The following is a 19,197-nucleotide window of genomic DNA, read 5'->3' as shown; positions in this document are numbered from 1 at the left end:
TCCAGACAGATCAGTAAGAGAGACATGATTTGCAGGCCGCCAGTTAATCTCAGCATAATTTAGAAAGATTTCAGACAGAACCCCGACTCGCTCTCCGGCAACACTTTTAATAACAGTGGGCCACTCAGAGTTCAAAGCCACCTGCTAAGATTCCCACTGTAAGCCTGTGTCTAATCTTTACAATGGCTCCCATAATGAATGCAAGAGAGCATTCGCCTCTAAACGGATCAGCGGTTCTCAAGTTATTTCTGAACACCAGTTTTTCCACATAACTCACCATCCACAGTTGTTGTTTTCTCAGCCTTTGGGTGCCCTGACCCTAGCCAGTAAGACTGCTGGAAAGGGAAATACCAAGGCCGTGGTATCCCATAGTCTCCTGAAACAAAAACAAGTTGGTAGGGTGCATAAACCTCTTTGTGTTTTGCCATGGGGAAGAACCCATCTATGCAAATCTTACGCTGCAATAATTACTTGGTGTTTCATTAGCAGCAAACATTGCTGTGCACTAGAAGTTCAAACAAAGCACAGCCACCCACCACCGTCTTGGCTATAAAGTTTTTTTACATAGGAAAAGGGACAGAGGGAGAATAACCACATTCCCGATTGTTTTTGTTTTCAAAACTGAAACTCAATTTAATTAAGGAATTAAGCTATTCCCCAGACCAGGGATTGGTTGAATCTTTAATAAGCAGGCAGTGAAAGCCTGTACAGTATGTGTTCTGCCTAAGGCAAGGTTTGAAACAGGGATTTCCTAGCTCACTTTCTTAGCCACTACATCATCAGTTACACTATTACTCTGCATTCCATTACACTATGAAGTGACTTGATTCCTGTGGGGAAATCCTACCCTCAAAGTTAATTTCCAAATTCCAAAGATTAAGGGGCCACTGCAGATGAAACTGTCCAGCTGCCTTAAAAGATTTCATTCTATCTCTCTTTCTGCTGTGTCGGTGGCTCTTAAGAGAACTATCCTCCTGGTGTGCTGTGTAGCAGGGCACCAGAGAAGGAGGAACAGACCTCCTTCCCTTTTGTGCTGCTCCTGCTTCCAGTCAGTACATTTTTAACAGGAAGGGGGGGGGTCTGGGAGGGATGATGTTTTGTGGATCAGGTGGGAATTCTTCTCCAGCTCAGATTTTAATCCCTAGGCTCATAACACTCACCTCTTATTTCGGGCTATCTTTAAGAGCTCCTGAAGCTCATACCCAAACCATGACATAGCAAGCTGGATCTGCGTCTGTACTAAGGATGTTTTCTTTGATGACCTTACATAGGGGTGGGAAACTCCCCGCCTTCCACCACAAGCCAGCCAATCATCACAATGACAATAGGTGATCTATTTTTGCCTGTGCAGATGGTCAGCTAACTGTAGCCACTTCCATAGCTCTGTGTGCAGTGCTTTGCAAGTCCCAAGAACCAGTTCACAAAGCACTGTACACACAGCTTTGCAGGTGCAGGCAGTCAACCCCCCTGCAGCCCAGTGGTGTCTTTATCTTCCCCGCACCCTGTGTCATATATGATGTCATGTGGGTGTTCCCCCCCAAAAAAAAAAATTACCTCGTGGGACAAATAGGGAGGGTTTGGTAAATGAGGAAATGAGAAGCTTATATCTGCTTCCACCATGGATAAGATATGAAAATGCTATTTTAAAGTTCCTTAAAATGGAGTAGATTACAAGTCTTTTACAGAAGGGGAAAGGCTCTGAAACAATCCGGTGGTAACCAGCGTCATTTTTAGAAACCCGTATAAGAGGGAAATCAAGGGTAAGGTGTGAGATTACCTTGTTCAGATAAGATCTTTTGTGGTGCTTTGTTTTAGCTTTGGAACACATATAATATGCAGCAGGACAAGTTTCTTAAAATGCCATATACTGTACTCTTCTGAACAAAAGCAAAAGAATATAAGATCATATGATATGTTCTCCTGCCAAATTGCAAATAGTGGCCCAAGACTTACTTTGCCCCTTTGCCCTTGTGCATAATTTGCCAAAATGCTGACAGCAGGGACAAGACACCATAATGTAAGGGACAGGGACCAAAATTTTATATTCAAGGCTATAATCATGTTTATTAACTGCCTTTTTGCAGTGGTAGCTACAGAGAGCCACAGGACCTAGTGTTTGCACTAGGTTTCAACTAGTTGGCATTGAACATTCTGAGATGCTATTTATTTGATTTATCTTAATGTTCAGTTAAGCTCTAACTTTAAAATCCAGTTCTATTAAAATCACTCTTTAGCAGCAACAGTGTCCATAAGGCTACCTCTATTTAAAATGGGCAGGGAAGAGACATTGCCATACCTGGGAAGACATTATCCAAGTACCAAGCAAGCAATCCATAGATAAAACCATCCAAAACCATCATCTCCATAGAGAACAAGAAACTGTATTGATCTCCTTCTAGTGGGCTGGTTCGGATGTTATCCCACTGTAGCCCAAGGCCTTGCTCTTCATAGCGTGACAAGTATTCTGTACCAAACCCAAATGCCACAGGTGAAAGGAAGCTCTGGAAGAGGAAGAGGAAAGGAGGGTGTCAAGTTACCTTGAATGGGGGGGGGACTCTTAGCAATGAACATATGGCAGACAAAGGAATAAAAAGGGGATGGGTAGATTTCCTTGATTAGTTTTTCCTGAATGATCCACTCCACTCATCTTCCAATATTTTAAATTTCAGAGTGTCTGTATTTGCATTATCCCGCCCCCCTTACAGATAAACATTAACAACTGTGTACATTAAAACATTGTTGTTGTTTTTAAGCTAATGGAAAGCACAGCAATTTTCCAAGACATTTTCAAGCACCCCTAAATTGTTGGAGAATTTTGCCTCTCAACCCCCTACAAAAATTATTTGGTGAAATCCCCCCTCTCCATTTCCCCACCCACAAATATCAATCAATCAATCAATCAATCAATCAATCTCTTTTACAGACATAAAAAGCATATCGTATACATGGATCAGAACACAACACAGTTAACAAAACATAGTAGGAGATACTTTAGGATAAAACTGTCCATACATCATGAAGTACGAAGATGGTTCTTAGGACTTGTGGTGATATAATTTAATAGGTAAAGGTAAAGGTAAAGGTACCCCTGCCCGTACGGGCCAGTCTTGACAGACTCTGGGGTTGTGCGCCCATCTCACTTAAGAGGCCAGGGGCCAGCGCTGTCCGGAGACACTTCCGGGTCACGTGGCCAGCGTGACATCGCTGCTCTGGCCAGAGCCAGAGCCAGAGCCAGAGCCAGAGCCAGAGCCGCACAGGGAAACGCCGTTTACCTTCCCGCTGGTAAGCGGTCCCTATTTATCTACTTGCACCCGGAGGTGCTTTCGAACTGCTAGGTTGGCAGGCGCTGGGACCGAGCAGCGGGAGCGCACCCCGCCACAGGGATTCGAACCGCCGACCTTTCGATCGGCAAGCCCTAGGCGCTGAGGCTTTAACCCACAGCGCCACCTGCGTTTAATAGTGTCACTCAAAAATCTTGCCACATTCTCCACAACGTCATTACTACAACAGTTCATCAAATAAGATACCCTGGAAGAGTCAGTGTGAAAAATCCCCTCCTTTGATAAGGGGGCCAAATATTTTTTTGCATAAAATGGGCAATACAAATAAAACATGTCTGATGGATTTGGCCTGTTTTGTGCCACAAGGGCAGTATATTTCAGAGAGTGGGGTTTTCGAGAATCTACCTTGCAAAACTGCAGATGGTGGCATTAAATCTTGTGAGGGAAAGAGCTCTGCGTAGGTGGGGATCGTACAGCTGGTGTAAATATGGAGTGTCCTGGCCAAGCGAGTGTGTAATTCCCAACCCCAATGGGGAACAGGTTTTGTTGGCTGCACGGCAAAGGGTTTGGAATTCAAACTCTAGTATTCTACACTTGATTGTCTGATATGCTTCCAATTGTGGGAGCATAAGCAGTGACTCGAAGGGCAGTGCCAAAGAATGCTCCAAAGAAGGGCAGTGCCAAAGAATGCTCCAGCTACCGCACAATTGCACTCATTTCACACGCTAGCAAGGTTATGCTTAAAATTCTACAAGGCAGGCTCAAGCAGTATACGGACCGAGAACTCCCAGAAGTACAAGCTGGATTTAGAAGAGGCAGAGGAACCAGAGACCAAATTGCAAACATGTGCTGGATTATGGAGAAAGCTAGAGAGTTCCAGAAAGACATCTACTTCTGCTTCATTGACTATGCAAAAGCCTTTGACTGTGTCGACCACAGCAAACTATGGCAAGTTCTTAAAGAAATGGGAGTGCCTGATCACCTCATCTGTCTCCTGAGAAATCTCTAAGTGGGACTAGAAGCTACAGGTAGAACTGGATATGGAACAACTGATTGGTTCAAAATTGGGAAAGGAGTACAGCAAGGCTGTATATTGTCTCCCTGCTTATTTAACTTATATGCAGAATTCATCATGCGAAAGGCTGGGCTGGATGAATCCCAAGCCGGAATTAAGATTGCCGGAAGAAATATCAACAACCTCAGATATGCAGATGACACAACCTTGATGGCAGAAAGTGAGGAGGAATTAAAGAACCTTTTAATGAGGGTGAAAGAGGAGAGCGCAAAATATGGTCTGAAGCTCGACATCAAAAAAACAAAGATCATAGACACTGGGCCCATCACCTCCTGGCAAATAGAAGGGGGGAAAATGGAGGCAGTGAGAAATTTTACTTTCTTGGGCTCCATGGTCACTGCAGATGGTGACAGCAGTCACAAAATTAAAAGACGCCTGCTCCTTGGGAGAAAGGTGATGGCAAACCTAGACAGCATCTTAAAAAGCAGAGACATCACCTTGCCAACAAAGGTCCGTATAGTTAAAGCCATGGTTTTCCCAGTAGTGATGTATGGAAGTGAGAGCTGGTTGGAACCCAATACTAAGAACTTATCAAAAATGTATAACTTGCTGTTGAAATGGAATACACAGGATGAAACGGTGAAATCAGCAATGATTAAATGGGCACAAGATATTGGTCATGATATTATGTTTGCTGACTGGGAACAGTTATGGACCACCGGTATCAAATTTACTGCATGTAATGCTTTAAAAGAAAATATTATGAAAATGATCTATCGGTGGTACATGACCCCAGTCAAGCTTGCAAAAATTTACCACTTGCCTAATAATAAGTGTTGGAAATGTAATGAGACTGAAGGCACCTTCTACCACCTTTGGTGGACCTGCCCAAAGGTTAAAGCTTTCTGGGAAATGATCTATAATGAAATTAAGAAGGTCCTTAAGTGGACTTTTCCTAAGAAACCAGAGGCTTTTCTCTTGGGCATGGTTGGCCAAGTGGTGTTAAGGAAGGATAGGATTTTCTTTATGTATGCCACTACAGCAGCAAGAATTCTACTGGCAAAGTATTGGAAGATGCAAGAACTACCTACTCTGGAAGAATGGCAAACAAAGGTGATCGACTTTATGGGACTGGCCGAGATGACGGGCAGAATCCGTGACCAGGGGAAAGAGACAGTGGAAGAGGACTGGAAGAAATTTAAAATATATCTTAAAAACAATTGTAAAATTGAGGAATGTTAAGATGTCAGGGGGTAAGAGGTAAAGAATTGCAGCAGTAATTAAAAAAAACTAAAGGAAACTTTATGAAAGGGAATTAAGACAATGGACCTAAGGGTTGCTAAAGAACCATTAAACAAGGATGCAGGGATGGGGAGGTATGGGGAAGTCAAAAGAAAGAAGGGTATGAAATGATGATTTTGAAGCTATATTGATCTATATTGTTTTTGTTATTTGTCTGAAAAACGAATAAAAATTATTAAAAAAAAAAAAAAGGAAGTGAGAGCTGGACCATAAAGAAGGCTGATCGCCGAAGAATTGATGCTTTTGAATTATGGTGCTGGAGGAGACTCTTGAGAGTCCCATGGACTGCAAGAAGATCAAACGCATCCATTCTTAAGGAAATTAGCCCTGAGTGCTCACTGGAAGGACAGATCGTGAAGCTGAGGCTCCAAGACTTTGGCCACCTCATGAGAAGAGAAGACTCCCTGGAAAAGACCCTGATGTTGGGGAAGATGGAGGGCACAAGGAGAAGGGGACGACAGAGGACGAGATGGTTGGACAGTGTTCTCGAAGCTACAAACATGAGTCTGACCAAACTGCGGGAGACAGTGGAAGACAGAAGTGCCTGGCATGCTCTGGTCCATAGGGTCACGAAGAGTCGGACACGACTAAACAACTAAACAACAACAACAAGCAGTGACTCAAGTGATAGGCCACAGGTTCTGATTTTGCTCTCAATGCAACCTAGCAATTTGGAGTGGTGGGATTCTGCCAGCATGTGGAAAGTTAAAGAAGATAGATCGAATATGAAATGTAGGTTGAACCAGAATTTTATAGTGGTGAGCCACACTTTGGTTTCCAGCAGCCTTTGCCCAGTTTCCAGACAAATGGCTGTATATGGCACACAATTTGGCAGCGCCAGGAGTTTGCACATAAATTTGGATTGGAAGCATTCCAACGATTGCTTAACTGCACCAATCCATAATGGAATGCCGTACAGGAGTTTTGGGGCTACTTTGGCGTTGAAAACCTTTAGTGCAGCTGGGATGAACTGGTTCCCTCTGTTAAAGAAGATACAGGTGATAGCCAGAGCTAGTGTTAGAGTATCCACTCCATTAAGTGCAAGCTTACAATGGTATTTACAGGAAGCATTATATTGAAAGTGGATGCCTAAGTATTTAAAGTTTTTTACCTCTTCCAATGGGTTTCTACTGATCTCCCACCTATGAGGCTTCCAAGATGTTGAGAAAACAAGATGAAATTATAAAACTTTTAAATGACACAGTTTAGAGGGCACTGTGGTTTCTATTGAGTAGGGTGGTGGTAGTGGGTGAAGAGGATTTCTTACCGCCATAATCTTTAGCTTAAAAGTCAGCCGGTCCTGCCAGGCAAAGCAAACGATGTGAGGCAAGTATAGGGTAAAGTAGATGACGCCACTGCAGGCAGCTGCCAGATTAGCCTTGGAGAAGAAGGTGCTGAGCAAGAAGCACTTCATGATGCTGGCCGTGGTGAAGGTCAACAGGAACAGGAACAGGAGGTGGGGGTTGCTGTAATGAAGCACTCTGCCATACTGCATTGAAAGAAAGAAAGAAAGAAAGAAAGAAAGAAAGAGAAAGATCCAGTTAATCACAGTCTCCATTGACGGCATGGCGGAGACCAGAACTCATCTCTGCTCATTCATTGCTGTCCATCCTCTCTGCCTAGGCATTTATGTCAGAGTCTATTGGAAAAAGAAGGGCTGGGGTGAAACTCAAGTCAGTAGGTCTGATATTCTACCTTCTTCCAGACAATAAGATACATGAAGGGTGTATCAAGCTCTGTTCAACAACTGTGTGTGTGTTTTGTGGAAGGATGCACCTGTATGAGAATTTCTTTAAGTATCCTATGTGGTCATGCAACATATCCAATCCTTGTAAAATGCCACATCATAGTAACAGGCAGCTTAAGCTGTGCTGTTTGTTCTGTGCTGTGCATGTCATCAGTGTGGCTTCATCACACTTCTCCTTTCATGCAAGGGTGTTGCAATATTGCTGCAGCAGGTTGCTCAATGTCATAGAGTTGGTAGTAAAACCTTAGCTTCAAGATCAGGCATTTTGGGTAATGCAGCCTCCTTTAAGATCAGGGCATGGTTACCAGTAGCTATCTTGCAGGGAAGGTAGCCTGCCATGGATTAAAAGATGTCAGGATGACCCTGCACACTCCTAGATAGGCACTGGGTGAATTTCTCTCCAGATGTTGTTGGATTCCAACTCCCATCAGCCCCAGCCAGCAGGACCAATGCTCAGGGATGATGGGAGTTGTAGTTCAACATCATCAGAAGGGCCACAGGTTCCTCATCCCTGTACCGAGAACTGGGTGATAACAAGGCAGGAGTACCACCATCACAGGGTAGAGTTCAAACACAGCAGTTCAGAAGACTTGTTGTCCAGATTTCTGGCTCATCATTAAGGCAGCACCCTCACTTGCTCTAAGTGCAGTTCAAAAGCACAGGTCTAGTCTAGCATGTGGGTGTCTCGTGGACTGAATCATGAATTACAAAAGCAGCTGCCTTTCAGTAATCATTAGCCCATTGCATGGATTGTTGCTATTCAAAAAAATATCAAGTTATCATTGCTCCTCCCAGCATAAATTGTGCAGCTGCCCTCTGTTGGTCAAGGGACAATCACTTTGCTATGACTGCAACTCTATGCATGTCTACTCAGACATCCTATTGAGTTCAATGCGACTGTTTCTCAGATAAGCATGTACAGCATTGCATCCTATAGCAGTCAAATAGATAGTTCAACCAGACTAAAATTTTACAAAATGTGAAAAGTAAGAGATTTGGAATGGGGCTAAAAACATGTTCCTCCACCTCCCTAGTTTGCTTGAAGTGTTTTTATACAAATTCACACACTGCACCTTTGCCTGAAAGCAGATGCTTAAAAATAAATAAACCAAAAAGCCAAAATACTGAATTTTCAGAGCATATTCTGATTATGCATGTTATCTCTTCTCCCCAGATTACAGTTCTCTGAAAAATAGGGTCCATGAAGAAGGGAATCACCTGTCTCTTTAAAAGTTGCTGTCTTTTAAAAAGCTGAAATAGTATTTTGCTGCTAAATGACATTCAAATACCCAGAACCATGGAGATCTCATGAGGGTGGCTAAGATCTACCAGGATCCTTTGCACTGCTAAGTAAACCAAGGATGATCTTTATGAATCTTTAAGGACCCCATTACAGTGAACAGTTGGACCTCAACTGAATGTTAGCTTTATCTAATCAAGTGGGACAGATAATTGTTCTGTACTTTTAGGCCTTGTATATCTACAGCTATTTTTTGACAAAAGTTACAAATGACAATTGACCATCATTGTTGTTTTATCCCACACAGGAAGTGTGCTTGTTCATGTGCAGCAGTAATTATTAAGTATAATTATGCTTGTGCAAGGAAGAATGACACACGAAAAGTGGCAGTAATGGAATAGCACAATATACAGTATGAATTACTACTGGTATGATATCACTGCTGGCATAAACTCCTATAGAGGAATGTGTCGGCCTTTAGCGTATCTGATTATATCACCAGGGGTCTATTGCCAACAACCAGCTCATAGTTTGCCAATATGTCAGATGTCAGATCCCCTAATGTACTCTTCAAAAGATACTGCCAAAGCCATTCTCTTAACAGCAGTATTTGGCAACGTACATGTGGCACGTAAGGCATTAACTACCGTATTCTAGAGAAGAAGAAAAAGATATATTGGATACACTGATCTGAACTTGAAGTGGGAAACAACCTCAGTCCAGGGGGGAAACACCAGATATAAATAACATCAGCCCTGCTGGTGAACTCAAACAAACAATAAGCACCAAATTAATGTGGTGTCAAAGTTAAGTGCTAACTATTGGACTACATACCTAAGCCAAGCTACAATGTCAAAGCTGACACACCATATCAGTTCAGGTAGGCCTGACAGAGGAATAATTGAACAGGAGCAGGCTTTTCTCATAAAAGTAAACTGTGCTTTAGCAGTAGTTGTTTACAAATATTTGTTCTTTAGTAAGCGCTAAGATTCTGGCATCCAGAGTCATCTTTATCAGGAAGGCTTTGTCTTTTGTTTTAGAACGCAGCAGATCACAAAGCAATCATAATAACATAGAACTCTTATAATAAACAAACAGCAAAAGGAAGCAGAACATTAAATAAATAAAGAAATCCTTAGGGTCACCAGGAAAAAACAAGAGCGCCACACCCAACAAGAAGAAACAGAACAAAAAAAGCCAAGCCAATGGGTATACAGAGGTATGTTTTCATGCTGTTAAGTAGTTCCCAATAGGACAGAATAGTTCCCACTGCATTTTCAGCTTCGCCTTTGTCAGGAGAAATTTCCCAGGCACTATTTACTCAGAGGCATGAAAGGTGCACTCCACCCACCAGCTGCCAAGATGACCCGTGACTTAAAAGCAAGAGTTCCATCTTCTAATGAACTTAAGAATAGCTCTGTTGGATCAGGCATTGGCCCATCTAGCCCAGTATCCTGTTCTCACAGTGGCCAACCTGATGCCTATGGGAAACCCACAAACAGAACCTGAGCACAACAGCACTCTCCCTTCTTGTGTACTGCCTCCAAGCATGAAGGCGGAATGCAGCCATCATGGCTTGTAACCACTGATAACTTTATCCTCCATGAATTTGTCTAATCCTCTTTTAAAGCCCCCCAAGTTGGTGACCTGCAGGAGTGAGTTGCACTGTTTAATTATGGGCTGTCCTTTTTCTGTCCTGAATCTTCCAACATTCCACTTCACTGGATGTCCATGAGTATTTTGAGCAAGGGAGAATCCATTGGGAACTATCCTAGAATGCTCATTGGATAACATTCAGCATTTATATAAAGCTTTTGGAGAATTCAAAAATTTCCTTGTTGTGCAACTCTACAAGGCAGATCAATATTATTATTTCCTGAGAGAATCAACAGTCTGGATAATTTTGTGTGAGCAATTAAGCTGAAAGGTGGATTCTGGTCTTTTATGGCACCCTCTGCGTTGCGCATATTTGCAGTCACTAAGAGGGCCATTCTACATTTTGCAAAGCAATGCCCAGTTATCATGTCTGGTGGACGTTAGAAGGCCGAGTAATTCAGAGAGAAGGAAAGAAAGAGGTTAAGGGATGGGCTGCAGCTCAGTGACGGAGCATGCAACAGGTCCCCCAGGTTAAATCCACAGCACCTCTAAATAGGTCTGGCAAAACAACTGCAAAAGTTTGGCACAGCTTTGGAGGTTATCCAAAATGTGGGGGGTTTGTGGTTGATTTTCCTGAGCAAAACCCCTGTCTGAAACCACCGCCAGTCACTGAAGACAACACTGAGTGAGATGCACCAGTGGTCTGACCTGGCAGCATCCTATGTAAGACTTTGCAGACCAAATAGAGGAATGCGGAGAAGCTTATTGAAAAGATCAAAGCAAACGCCGAGGGACACACTTGAGTGGTATGACTCTGTGTGCCCCCTCCCGGAAGCAACGTATTTTTTCGAACCAAGCGAACAGCTGGTGGTTGTGACAAATGAGTTAGAGGGTAGATGCCTCACAGTAAGGTTTAAAAAGAAGTGAGAGAGAGACTTAGTCAGTGAGAGAGAGAAAGAGAGAGAGAGAGAAATTCCTGCTTTCTGAGGCCTTGAAGTGAGCAGCAATGTTTAGAACGTGACCTGTCAAACCTAATCCAACCTGAGGCACTGTCATGAAGGCAATCTTGCGAGTCTCTCAGGAGTAAACATATCTATCTCTGTCAAGTGCTGATGCTGCCTTTGGGGGCTACCTAAAGGAATGTGCCTGCTGCTACGTGCTCAGGAGGCTGATCCTTCCAGCATGTCTGTCTGTCTCTTTTTTGTATAGCTCCCATTATTCCTTGGTAGTACCGGCAGCGTGAGTGCAAAATGGCACGTATGGGCCTTGAAAAAGAAAAACGCTCCTCGCCTGGAGGTGATGCTCTTACCGTAATGAGAGTCGTCAGGAGAAACGTGCTCACAGCCATCATGATGAAGCTGTCTAGGAACCAGGTGAACCAGACAGCCCCACTAGTGACCCCCCTGTTCTTCATGGCCTCTTTCAGCCTCATTTCTTTTTCCAGCACAATACTCTTTACCGTCATGGAGACAGAGTAGATCCAAGCAAGCACCATGAAGATGGGGAAGGCACGATTCAGAGTAACCATGAAGCTGCCCAGGAAAGAAATAAAACAAAGGTTAAAATCATACCGTCTCCAAGAGGCAGTGCGAAAGGGACGCACGGATTGAAACTGGTCTATCAGCCGTTCCTTCTCTCTAGGGAAACCTCCAATGTTTCCCATGAGAATTCAGAGCATCCTCAAACTATGCTTTCTAGTTTTCAGGGGAAGTCGTGAAACTTAAGTTGGCATAAAACTGGTGTGAGTTCACAGCGTCACGGGATCCCTAAGACAGTGCAGTTTCATTATTAGGAAAGTGGATTTAAAAAATGGATTTCGCTTGAACAGGAAATGGTGCCCCATAAGGATTTATGGGTTCTGCCTTTTTAAAAATCGCCCTCCTCTGTTATTGCAGACAGTTCATAACCCATATAAACCCCCAATATATTTAAGATTCGGTAGAGTTGGCAATGGGTCGCGGGTGGCACTGTGGGTTAAACCACAGAGCCTAGGACTTGCCAATCAAAGGTCGTGGTTCGAATCCCCACAACGGGGTGAGCTCCTGTTGCTCGGTCCCTGCTCCTGCCAACCTAGCAGTTCGAAAGCACGTCAAAGTGCAAGTAGATAAATAGGTACCACTCTGGCGGGAAGGTAAACAGTGTTTCCATGCGCTGCTCTGGTTCGCCAGAAACGGCTTAGTCATGCTGGCCACATGACCCGGAAGATGTACGGCAGCTCCCTCGGCCAATGAAGCGAGATGAGCACCTCAACCCCAGAGTCGGCCACAGCTGGCAACAGCGCCTTTCCCCAGTCTGCTCGCTGCTATTTCCACTTGGTGGTTGATTTATCTTTGTCTAAGGTTTTTCATTATGGGAACAGAAAACACCTTCTGATTCGAACCTGTCTCCTTGATCCTTGCCCATCCTGGCTAATAAAAGCAAGCCGGGAAGGGTTGGGCGATGGGCTCTACGGGGTGGTGAATGCTTCCCTCTGTGAGGGAACATTCCCAGATCCGCTGAAAGAGGCGGTCATTAAACCGCTTCTTAAAAAACTATCTTTAGACCCGGCCAGTATGGCCAACTATCGCCCAGTCTCAAATCTTCCATTCTTGGGCAAGGTGATTGAGCGCGTGGTTGCTGAACAACTCCGGGCACGCCTGGAGGATGCGGACCATTTGGATCCCTTCCAATCGGGATTCAGGCCTCACCATGGGACTGAAACTGCCTTGGTCACGCTGGTTGATGATCTCCGGCGAGCTAGGGACAAAGGTGAGAGTTGTTTCCTGGTTCTGCTGGATCTCTCAGCGGCCTTTGATACAATCGACCATAACATCCTTCTGGACCGTCTAGAGGGGCTGGGAGCTGGGGGCATTGTTATACAGTGGTTTCGCTCCTTCCTCCTGGGCCGTGTTCAGAAAGTGGTGGTGGGGGATGAGTGTTCAGACCCCTGGGCCCTTACTTGTGGGGTGCCTCAGGGTTCCGTCCTCTCCCCCATGCTTTTTAGACTGGGTGTCCATCAATATGCAGATGATACCCAGCTCTACCTCTCTTTCAAATCAGAACCAGTGAAGGCGGTGAAGGTCCTGTGTGAGTGCCTGGAGGCGGTTGGAGGATGGATGGCGGCTAATGGATGAATCCTGACAAGACAGAAGTACTGTTTTTGGGGGACAGGGGGCGGGCTGGTGTGGAGGACTCCCTGGTCCTGAATAGGGTAACTGTGAACCTGAAGGACCAGGTGCGCAGCCTGGGAGTCATTTTGGACTCACAGCTGTCCATGGAGGCGCAGGTCAATTCTGTATCCAGGGCAGCTGTCTACCAACTCCACCTGGTACGCAGGCTGAGATCCTACCTGCCCGCGGACTGTCTCGCCAGAGTGGTGCATGCTCTAGTTATCTCCCGCTTGGACTACTGCAATGCGCTCTACGTGGGGCTACCTTTGAAGGTGACTCGGAAACTACAACTAATCCAGAATGCGGCAGCTAGAATGGTGACTGGGGGCTGCCGCCGAGACCACATAACACTGGTCTTGAAAGACCAACAATGGCTCCCAGTACGTTTCCGAGCACAATTCAAAGAGCTGGTGTTGACCTTTAAAGCCCTAAACGGCCTCGGCCCAGTATACCTGAAGGAGCGTCTCCACCCCCATTGTTCTGCCCGGACGCTGAGGTCCAGCGCCGAGGGCCTTCTGGCGGTTCCCTCATTGCGAGAAGCAAAGCTACAGGGAACCAGGCAGAGGGCCTTCTCGGTAGTGGCGCCCACCCTGTGGAATGCCCTCCCATCAGATGTCAAAGCGATAAATAACTACCTGGCATTCAGAAGACATCTTAAGCAGCCCTGTTCAGGGAAGTTTTTAATCTGTGATATTTTACTGTATTTTTGGTTTCTATGGAAGCCGCCCAGAGTGGCTGGCGAAACCCAGCTAGATGGGCAGGGTACAAATAATAAATTATTATTATTATTATTATTATTATTATTATTATTATTATTTTGTGAGCTCTGTGTTAATGGCAATCTCAATTCAATGGAACAAATCAAATTAAAAATGGAAGGGGGGAGCAGGTCTAAATTGTTCACAGGTGTATCAACGTCTGCTGGAATATTCTTTCCCTGCAATGCACAGGTAGCAATCTTGTGCTGTGGCTGAACCCACACTGACTGTGCCAAAGCCCTGTGATCAATTACCCATCTCAAATACCTGATCTAGAGGCAGATCCTGCCCTTTTGCACAGCCATGCCTCCTCCTTGAGGATACAATCAAGTCAGCACATGGAGATGTAGCAATTAAAGGGGGGGGAATAAACCTGTATCATATGTTTATGGGATTATCTGCGTCTGTTTTGTCTGTGCTGCTAGGAGAGGGGGTGGCATCTGGAGCCAAAGATAAGATCATGGCAAGACAGATCAAGTCAGAAACAAAAGGAACGCAGAGGCAGAATATTTCTCACCTTGGCTGCTAAGTGAGGTCGCTACTGGACAAATGGAGAAAAAGAGTGTTTTTGAGAATTAATCTAGGCCATGCTATTTGTGGCAGAGAAGGGATATATTTTGCAAGCTGGTGCCTCCCAGACAGACCCTTGTGTTTAAAAAGGAAACAGAAATAGAAACTAGAGACCACAAAATGCTGCCCTTGAGGATTCTGCTGTTATTGCTTCATGATAAGGCTTCCCTGCCAAACTTCACTTTCAGAGTGCCAAGCCGCCGTGTATTTCCCCTGTCCCCCTACCAATATCTTGTCAAATAGCCAGCATGTTGCAGCTAGTATGTTGGGCAAGGAATGGGGAGAGCTGGGTTTAAATTCTCATTTAGCCATGAAGCCCGTTCACTGACTTTCAGCCTATGTTGTCTAGAGAGAGAGAAAATGAGGGTGGATCATGAGTTCCTGGGATAAAAGATGGGATATCAATATGATAAGTATATAAACAACATACAAATGACACCCAACTAGAACAATACTTGTGACTTTACTTTCACATACTTCAACCTTACAAGGAAAGTAAGAAATATTGTTATATTTGCAGGGAGATGCTGCTATACAGTGCACACACTGAGTTGTACTCAGCATTAGTATACTCTGAGTAAACCCATTGAAATCATTAAATATAACTAACTTAGGTCCATTAATTTCAGTGGGTCTACTCTGAGTAGAATTTAGTTAGCTCCAACCCATTGCTATCCTGACAATGCAATCCTACACATGTCTACTCATAAGTAACTCCCACTGAGTTCAACTCCCAAGTTAGGACCTCAACCTGATTCATGCCACTTTTTTCCTGCATGGAGCCAGTATATTTACTGGGGAGGGAGCCATGCGAGACTGTATTTCCATAATCCGTCATGACAACAGATACACAAGAGTGATTTTTCACATGTGATGTTGTAAAATGAGCCTATGCGGCATTTTCCCCAAACTGAGGTGCCTTCTAGGTAGGAAAAATGCCACATATTAAATATATCTTTTACCTGGTGGAAGGTTGTATGCTCAGTGCAGTATTGTCAATGCTTAATTTAATTTAATTTAATTTAATTTAATTAATTATTTTTAAAAATGCATGAATCTAAAAGAATAGTGTTTACATTCAAGAATTATGCTATTGGGTCTAACCACCAGAGGGCTGTCTTTCATCAGAGGCAGGCACTTCATTCACAGACAAGCAGCTACGGCAGCACATACCCAGCATACTATGATTTAGAAGAAGAGACAGCCTTGAAGCAACTTTGAAAGCGGAATTATAAAAGACGATGTAAGTGGGATCTCGTCTCATTATGTGTTGGGCCTACGCTATTAATCTAGCTCTCGTTTTACATGAGCATTTCCCCATTGTGAAACCAGTTTAAAAATGGCATTAAGAGCCCTTCCCTGTATGTAAAGAAGAGACCTGGGGGTTAATGATGATTGATGATAAATCAAAGGAATGCGAAACCTTTAGAAAAAGCTAGACCCTGGGCCTGGTCTCTTACCCTCTGTAATCTGAAAAAGAAAGTTCATTCAGCTTCTAACCTCAGGATTGCTGAACTTAATGGATAGCTGAAGTTGAAGTAAGAGGCTGAAGAATTTGATATTGTTAGGTTTTTGTTAGGGGGCGATACACAAAACTCCAATGCTGTATGCATGACTATGACCCTACCACCCCCTACCCCATTCCTGCGCATAGCAGCACAAGCAGCTGAGCCTCCACAAAACCCTGCAAAGGAAGATGCTCAGATACTGTAGCTGCAGAACTATTCACAATGCTGATCTTTCAGAGGTGTGACATTTAAAGCTCTTCATTGTTTGGAGGCTTTGGTATCTGAGGAATGACCTCTTCCCACATGTCCCTACCCAAGCCATCATCTGAGGCCCTTCTCCGAGTGTCCCCGCCTAGCGAAGGCCGTGGGTGGCTATGAGAGAAAAGGCCTTTTTAGTGGCAGACCCCTTTGTTTTTTGTTGGCATCTGTCTGTCAATGGAGTGTGCCTCCAAGGGTGAAGTCAAACCACTGTGTTAACTGCACCTAAGTGACCACCCCAGGGCACAAGCCTGGACAGTGTGCATGGAGGGTCAGACAACAAGACCCCCCTCTTGGCCTCACTGATGCGATCCAAAAGGAAGCAGAGCAATACGTTTGGTACCAGCTTGGCTGCAGGAGTTGCCAGAAGGAGGCATGCAAGGCACCATCCAACCATCTTAGGGACTCCACTCCAAATTTGTGTAGGGTTTACTCCTTAGCCTTCTCTTCTCCCAAAGATATGCCGCAAGGCAGCAGAGGTTTAGGATCAGTTTTCCTTCTCCTCAATGGGCTACCTTCCCAGGTTGACAAGCCCCAACGGCAGACCCACCCATTGTGGAATGCCCTGCCTAAAGAGGCCTGGCATGGTGCCTACTCTTATATCTTTCTGGTATGGGGTTTTATTTCTTTGCTTCCTATTTTGAATTACCTGTTTTGGTTTTATTCTTGTGCTTGATTTGTTGCTTGTACTGTAATTTTACTGCAACATTATTATCTTCATGTTTATCTGCTCATAGACTGTTTGTTGCAGGGGCAGGGTGCTGATAAGTTATTCAAATTTCGTTTATCATTTATTACTTTTTTTACTTTTACGAAGGAGCTCAGGATGGCATATTATCACTCCCCACTCGCATACAAAACTTCAAAACAGGCCTGTGGGGTATGTAAGTCTGAAAGGAAAAGACTGCGAGCTTAATAGCTGATCAGGTGTTTGAACGTGATACGGACAAGGAAGTTTTTGACCCTCTCTCTCTCTCTCATACCACTAGAACTCAGGGAAGATCCTGTGAAGCTGAATGTTGGAATATTTGGGACAGACAAAAGAAAGTACAGTGGACGCTCAGGTTGCGAATGTGATCCATGCGGGATGCAACCCGCAGCGTTCGCAACTCGCATCTGCGCACGCACGGGTTGCAATTCGGCACTTCTGCGCATGCGCAAAGTGCAACCGCCGAAACCCGGAAGTAACCTGTTCCGGTACTTCCAGGTTTTGGTGGTCCACAACCCGAAAAAATGCAACCTGAAGCGGCTGTAACCCGAGGTATGCCTGTACTTCTTCACGCAGCCCAGATAAATGCTGCAGTTCGGTCCCATAAGGAACAGTTATAGCATCCAACTTGGGAGGTCTTAAAAGAGGATTAGACAAATCACAATGGTTATGCTTCTGATAGTGTGGCTCTGAGTGCCAGTTGCTGGGAATCACAAGTGAGGAGACTACACTTAGGCCCTGCTTTGGGGCTTCCCGCAGGCATCTGGTTGGCCACCGTGGGAGCAGGACAACAGACCTGATGGGCCATCGACCTGATCTAGCAGGCTCTTCTTGTGTTCCTAACATGGGTCTCCCTGATTCTAGTCAGACACGCTGTCGATTTCACCGCACTGGAATCCCCAGTGGCAGCTCCACAGCTAGGAGAGTCTTTGGCTCCCTGATTTGCAAGGGCATTTCTGGGGCACAACCGCCCACACAATATCTGTGGCTGCATGAGAGAAAAAGTGAACAAAATCCTGCTAGGTCGGTCAGTGTAAAATGTTTTCCAGAGATAGGGAAAGCCACTGATTGTTTTGGAACACTGTACCGTTTCACCAAACCTTCCTTCAAGTTCTTGTTAAAAACCAGAGGAGTTTTTAAAAAACAAAAGCTCTTTCCCCTCTCCTTTTGTTTTATGGCAAGATTCAGACAGCTATAAACTCTAACTTCTCCTGTACATTCCTGCTAATGAATCCATGGATTGTTGTTTTCCCAATGGAAGTTATCCTAGACCTAAGGTCTCCTTGCTGTTCTCTATTTTAAAGTTTTAAAACGCTCCAGTGCTTTGGTGGTGTTGTTTTTGTGTTCCAGCCTCCTTATCTCAGACTTAACCAGGGCAGCAGCCCATCCCGGACTCCTTGGGGGTGGGGAGGAGATTTGCCTAATACCTTCATCCTGGATTTCTCCAGCTTTTCAGCAAGATCAAAGGCAAAAAGCAGCCAATCCCCCTGTAAAATCCAATCTGCCACCCACCCAGCCACCCAATTAGTTATCAGAAACAGATCACTGTGGCTGCTCTTACTCACACATCATCTACAAAGCATGGATAGGGCATTTGTTGCAGGTAGATCCCCGAAGGCACTTCAACTCCAGTCTGCATCTTGATGATTCCATGCTCAACCATGTCTTGCAGATATGCAAACCCTCCCCAGATGTAACGCAGATCATCCACTGGGTCAGCTCTTGGGCCAGGATCCCAGTACCTGTGAAGACATAAAAACATTACTATATGCAACCTAGAAAGCTGACTAGGGTTGACATTACAATTGACAGAGCCTCAGACTTACACTATTCAAGGTTGAAAAAGTGGCAGCTCTACCTTGATGAGAACTACAGATCCCCGCCCAGCTAGGAACTTGTGTGTTTAGCTTAAGGCTGGAGATAGATCTAGGTCACTGTTGGTGTTTTATACTTTCCAAATTGGCTTTTCAGCCATTGCTTCTTTGTCTCAGAATCCTAAGTGTAACCTGAAACCCGCAACACCTAGCAGAGATTAATTCAGCCAGTCTGCAGCCTCCATTTTGA

At 44.6% G+C, this 19,197-nt stretch overlaps 1 protein-coding gene across 1 annotated transcript in view; it reads right to left on the bottom strand.

Annotated features, from left to right (window-relative positions):
* The window catches only part of ABCA4 (ATP binding cassette subfamily A member 4), a 104,236-nt gene that overhangs the window by 38,367 nt on the left and 46,672 nt on the right, over positions 1 to 19,197 (bottom strand). The window contains exons 14-18 of the mRNA XM_079981002.1: positions 18,699 to 18,875; positions 11,491 to 11,713; positions 6,866 to 7,087; positions 2,297 to 2,501; positions 278 to 376 (exon numbers count right to left, since the gene is read on the bottom strand). Coding sequence (XP_079837128.1) covers positions 278 to 376; positions 2,297 to 2,501; positions 6,866 to 7,087; positions 11,491 to 11,713; positions 18,699 to 18,875 — 926 coding nt within the window. The remainder of the gene's footprint in view (positions 1 to 277; positions 377 to 2,296; positions 2,502 to 6,865; positions 7,088 to 11,490; positions 11,714 to 18,698; positions 18,876 to 19,197) is intronic.

The sequence above is a fragment of the Podarcis cretensis genome, assembly GCF_951804945.1.
Source record: "Podarcis cretensis genome assembly, chromosome: 6".
In the NCBI taxonomy this organism is placed as follows: domain Eukaryota; kingdom Metazoa; phylum Chordata; class Lepidosauria; order Squamata; family Lacertidae; genus Podarcis; species Podarcis cretensis.
This window is presented reverse-complemented; position numbering and strand designations above follow the sequence as displayed.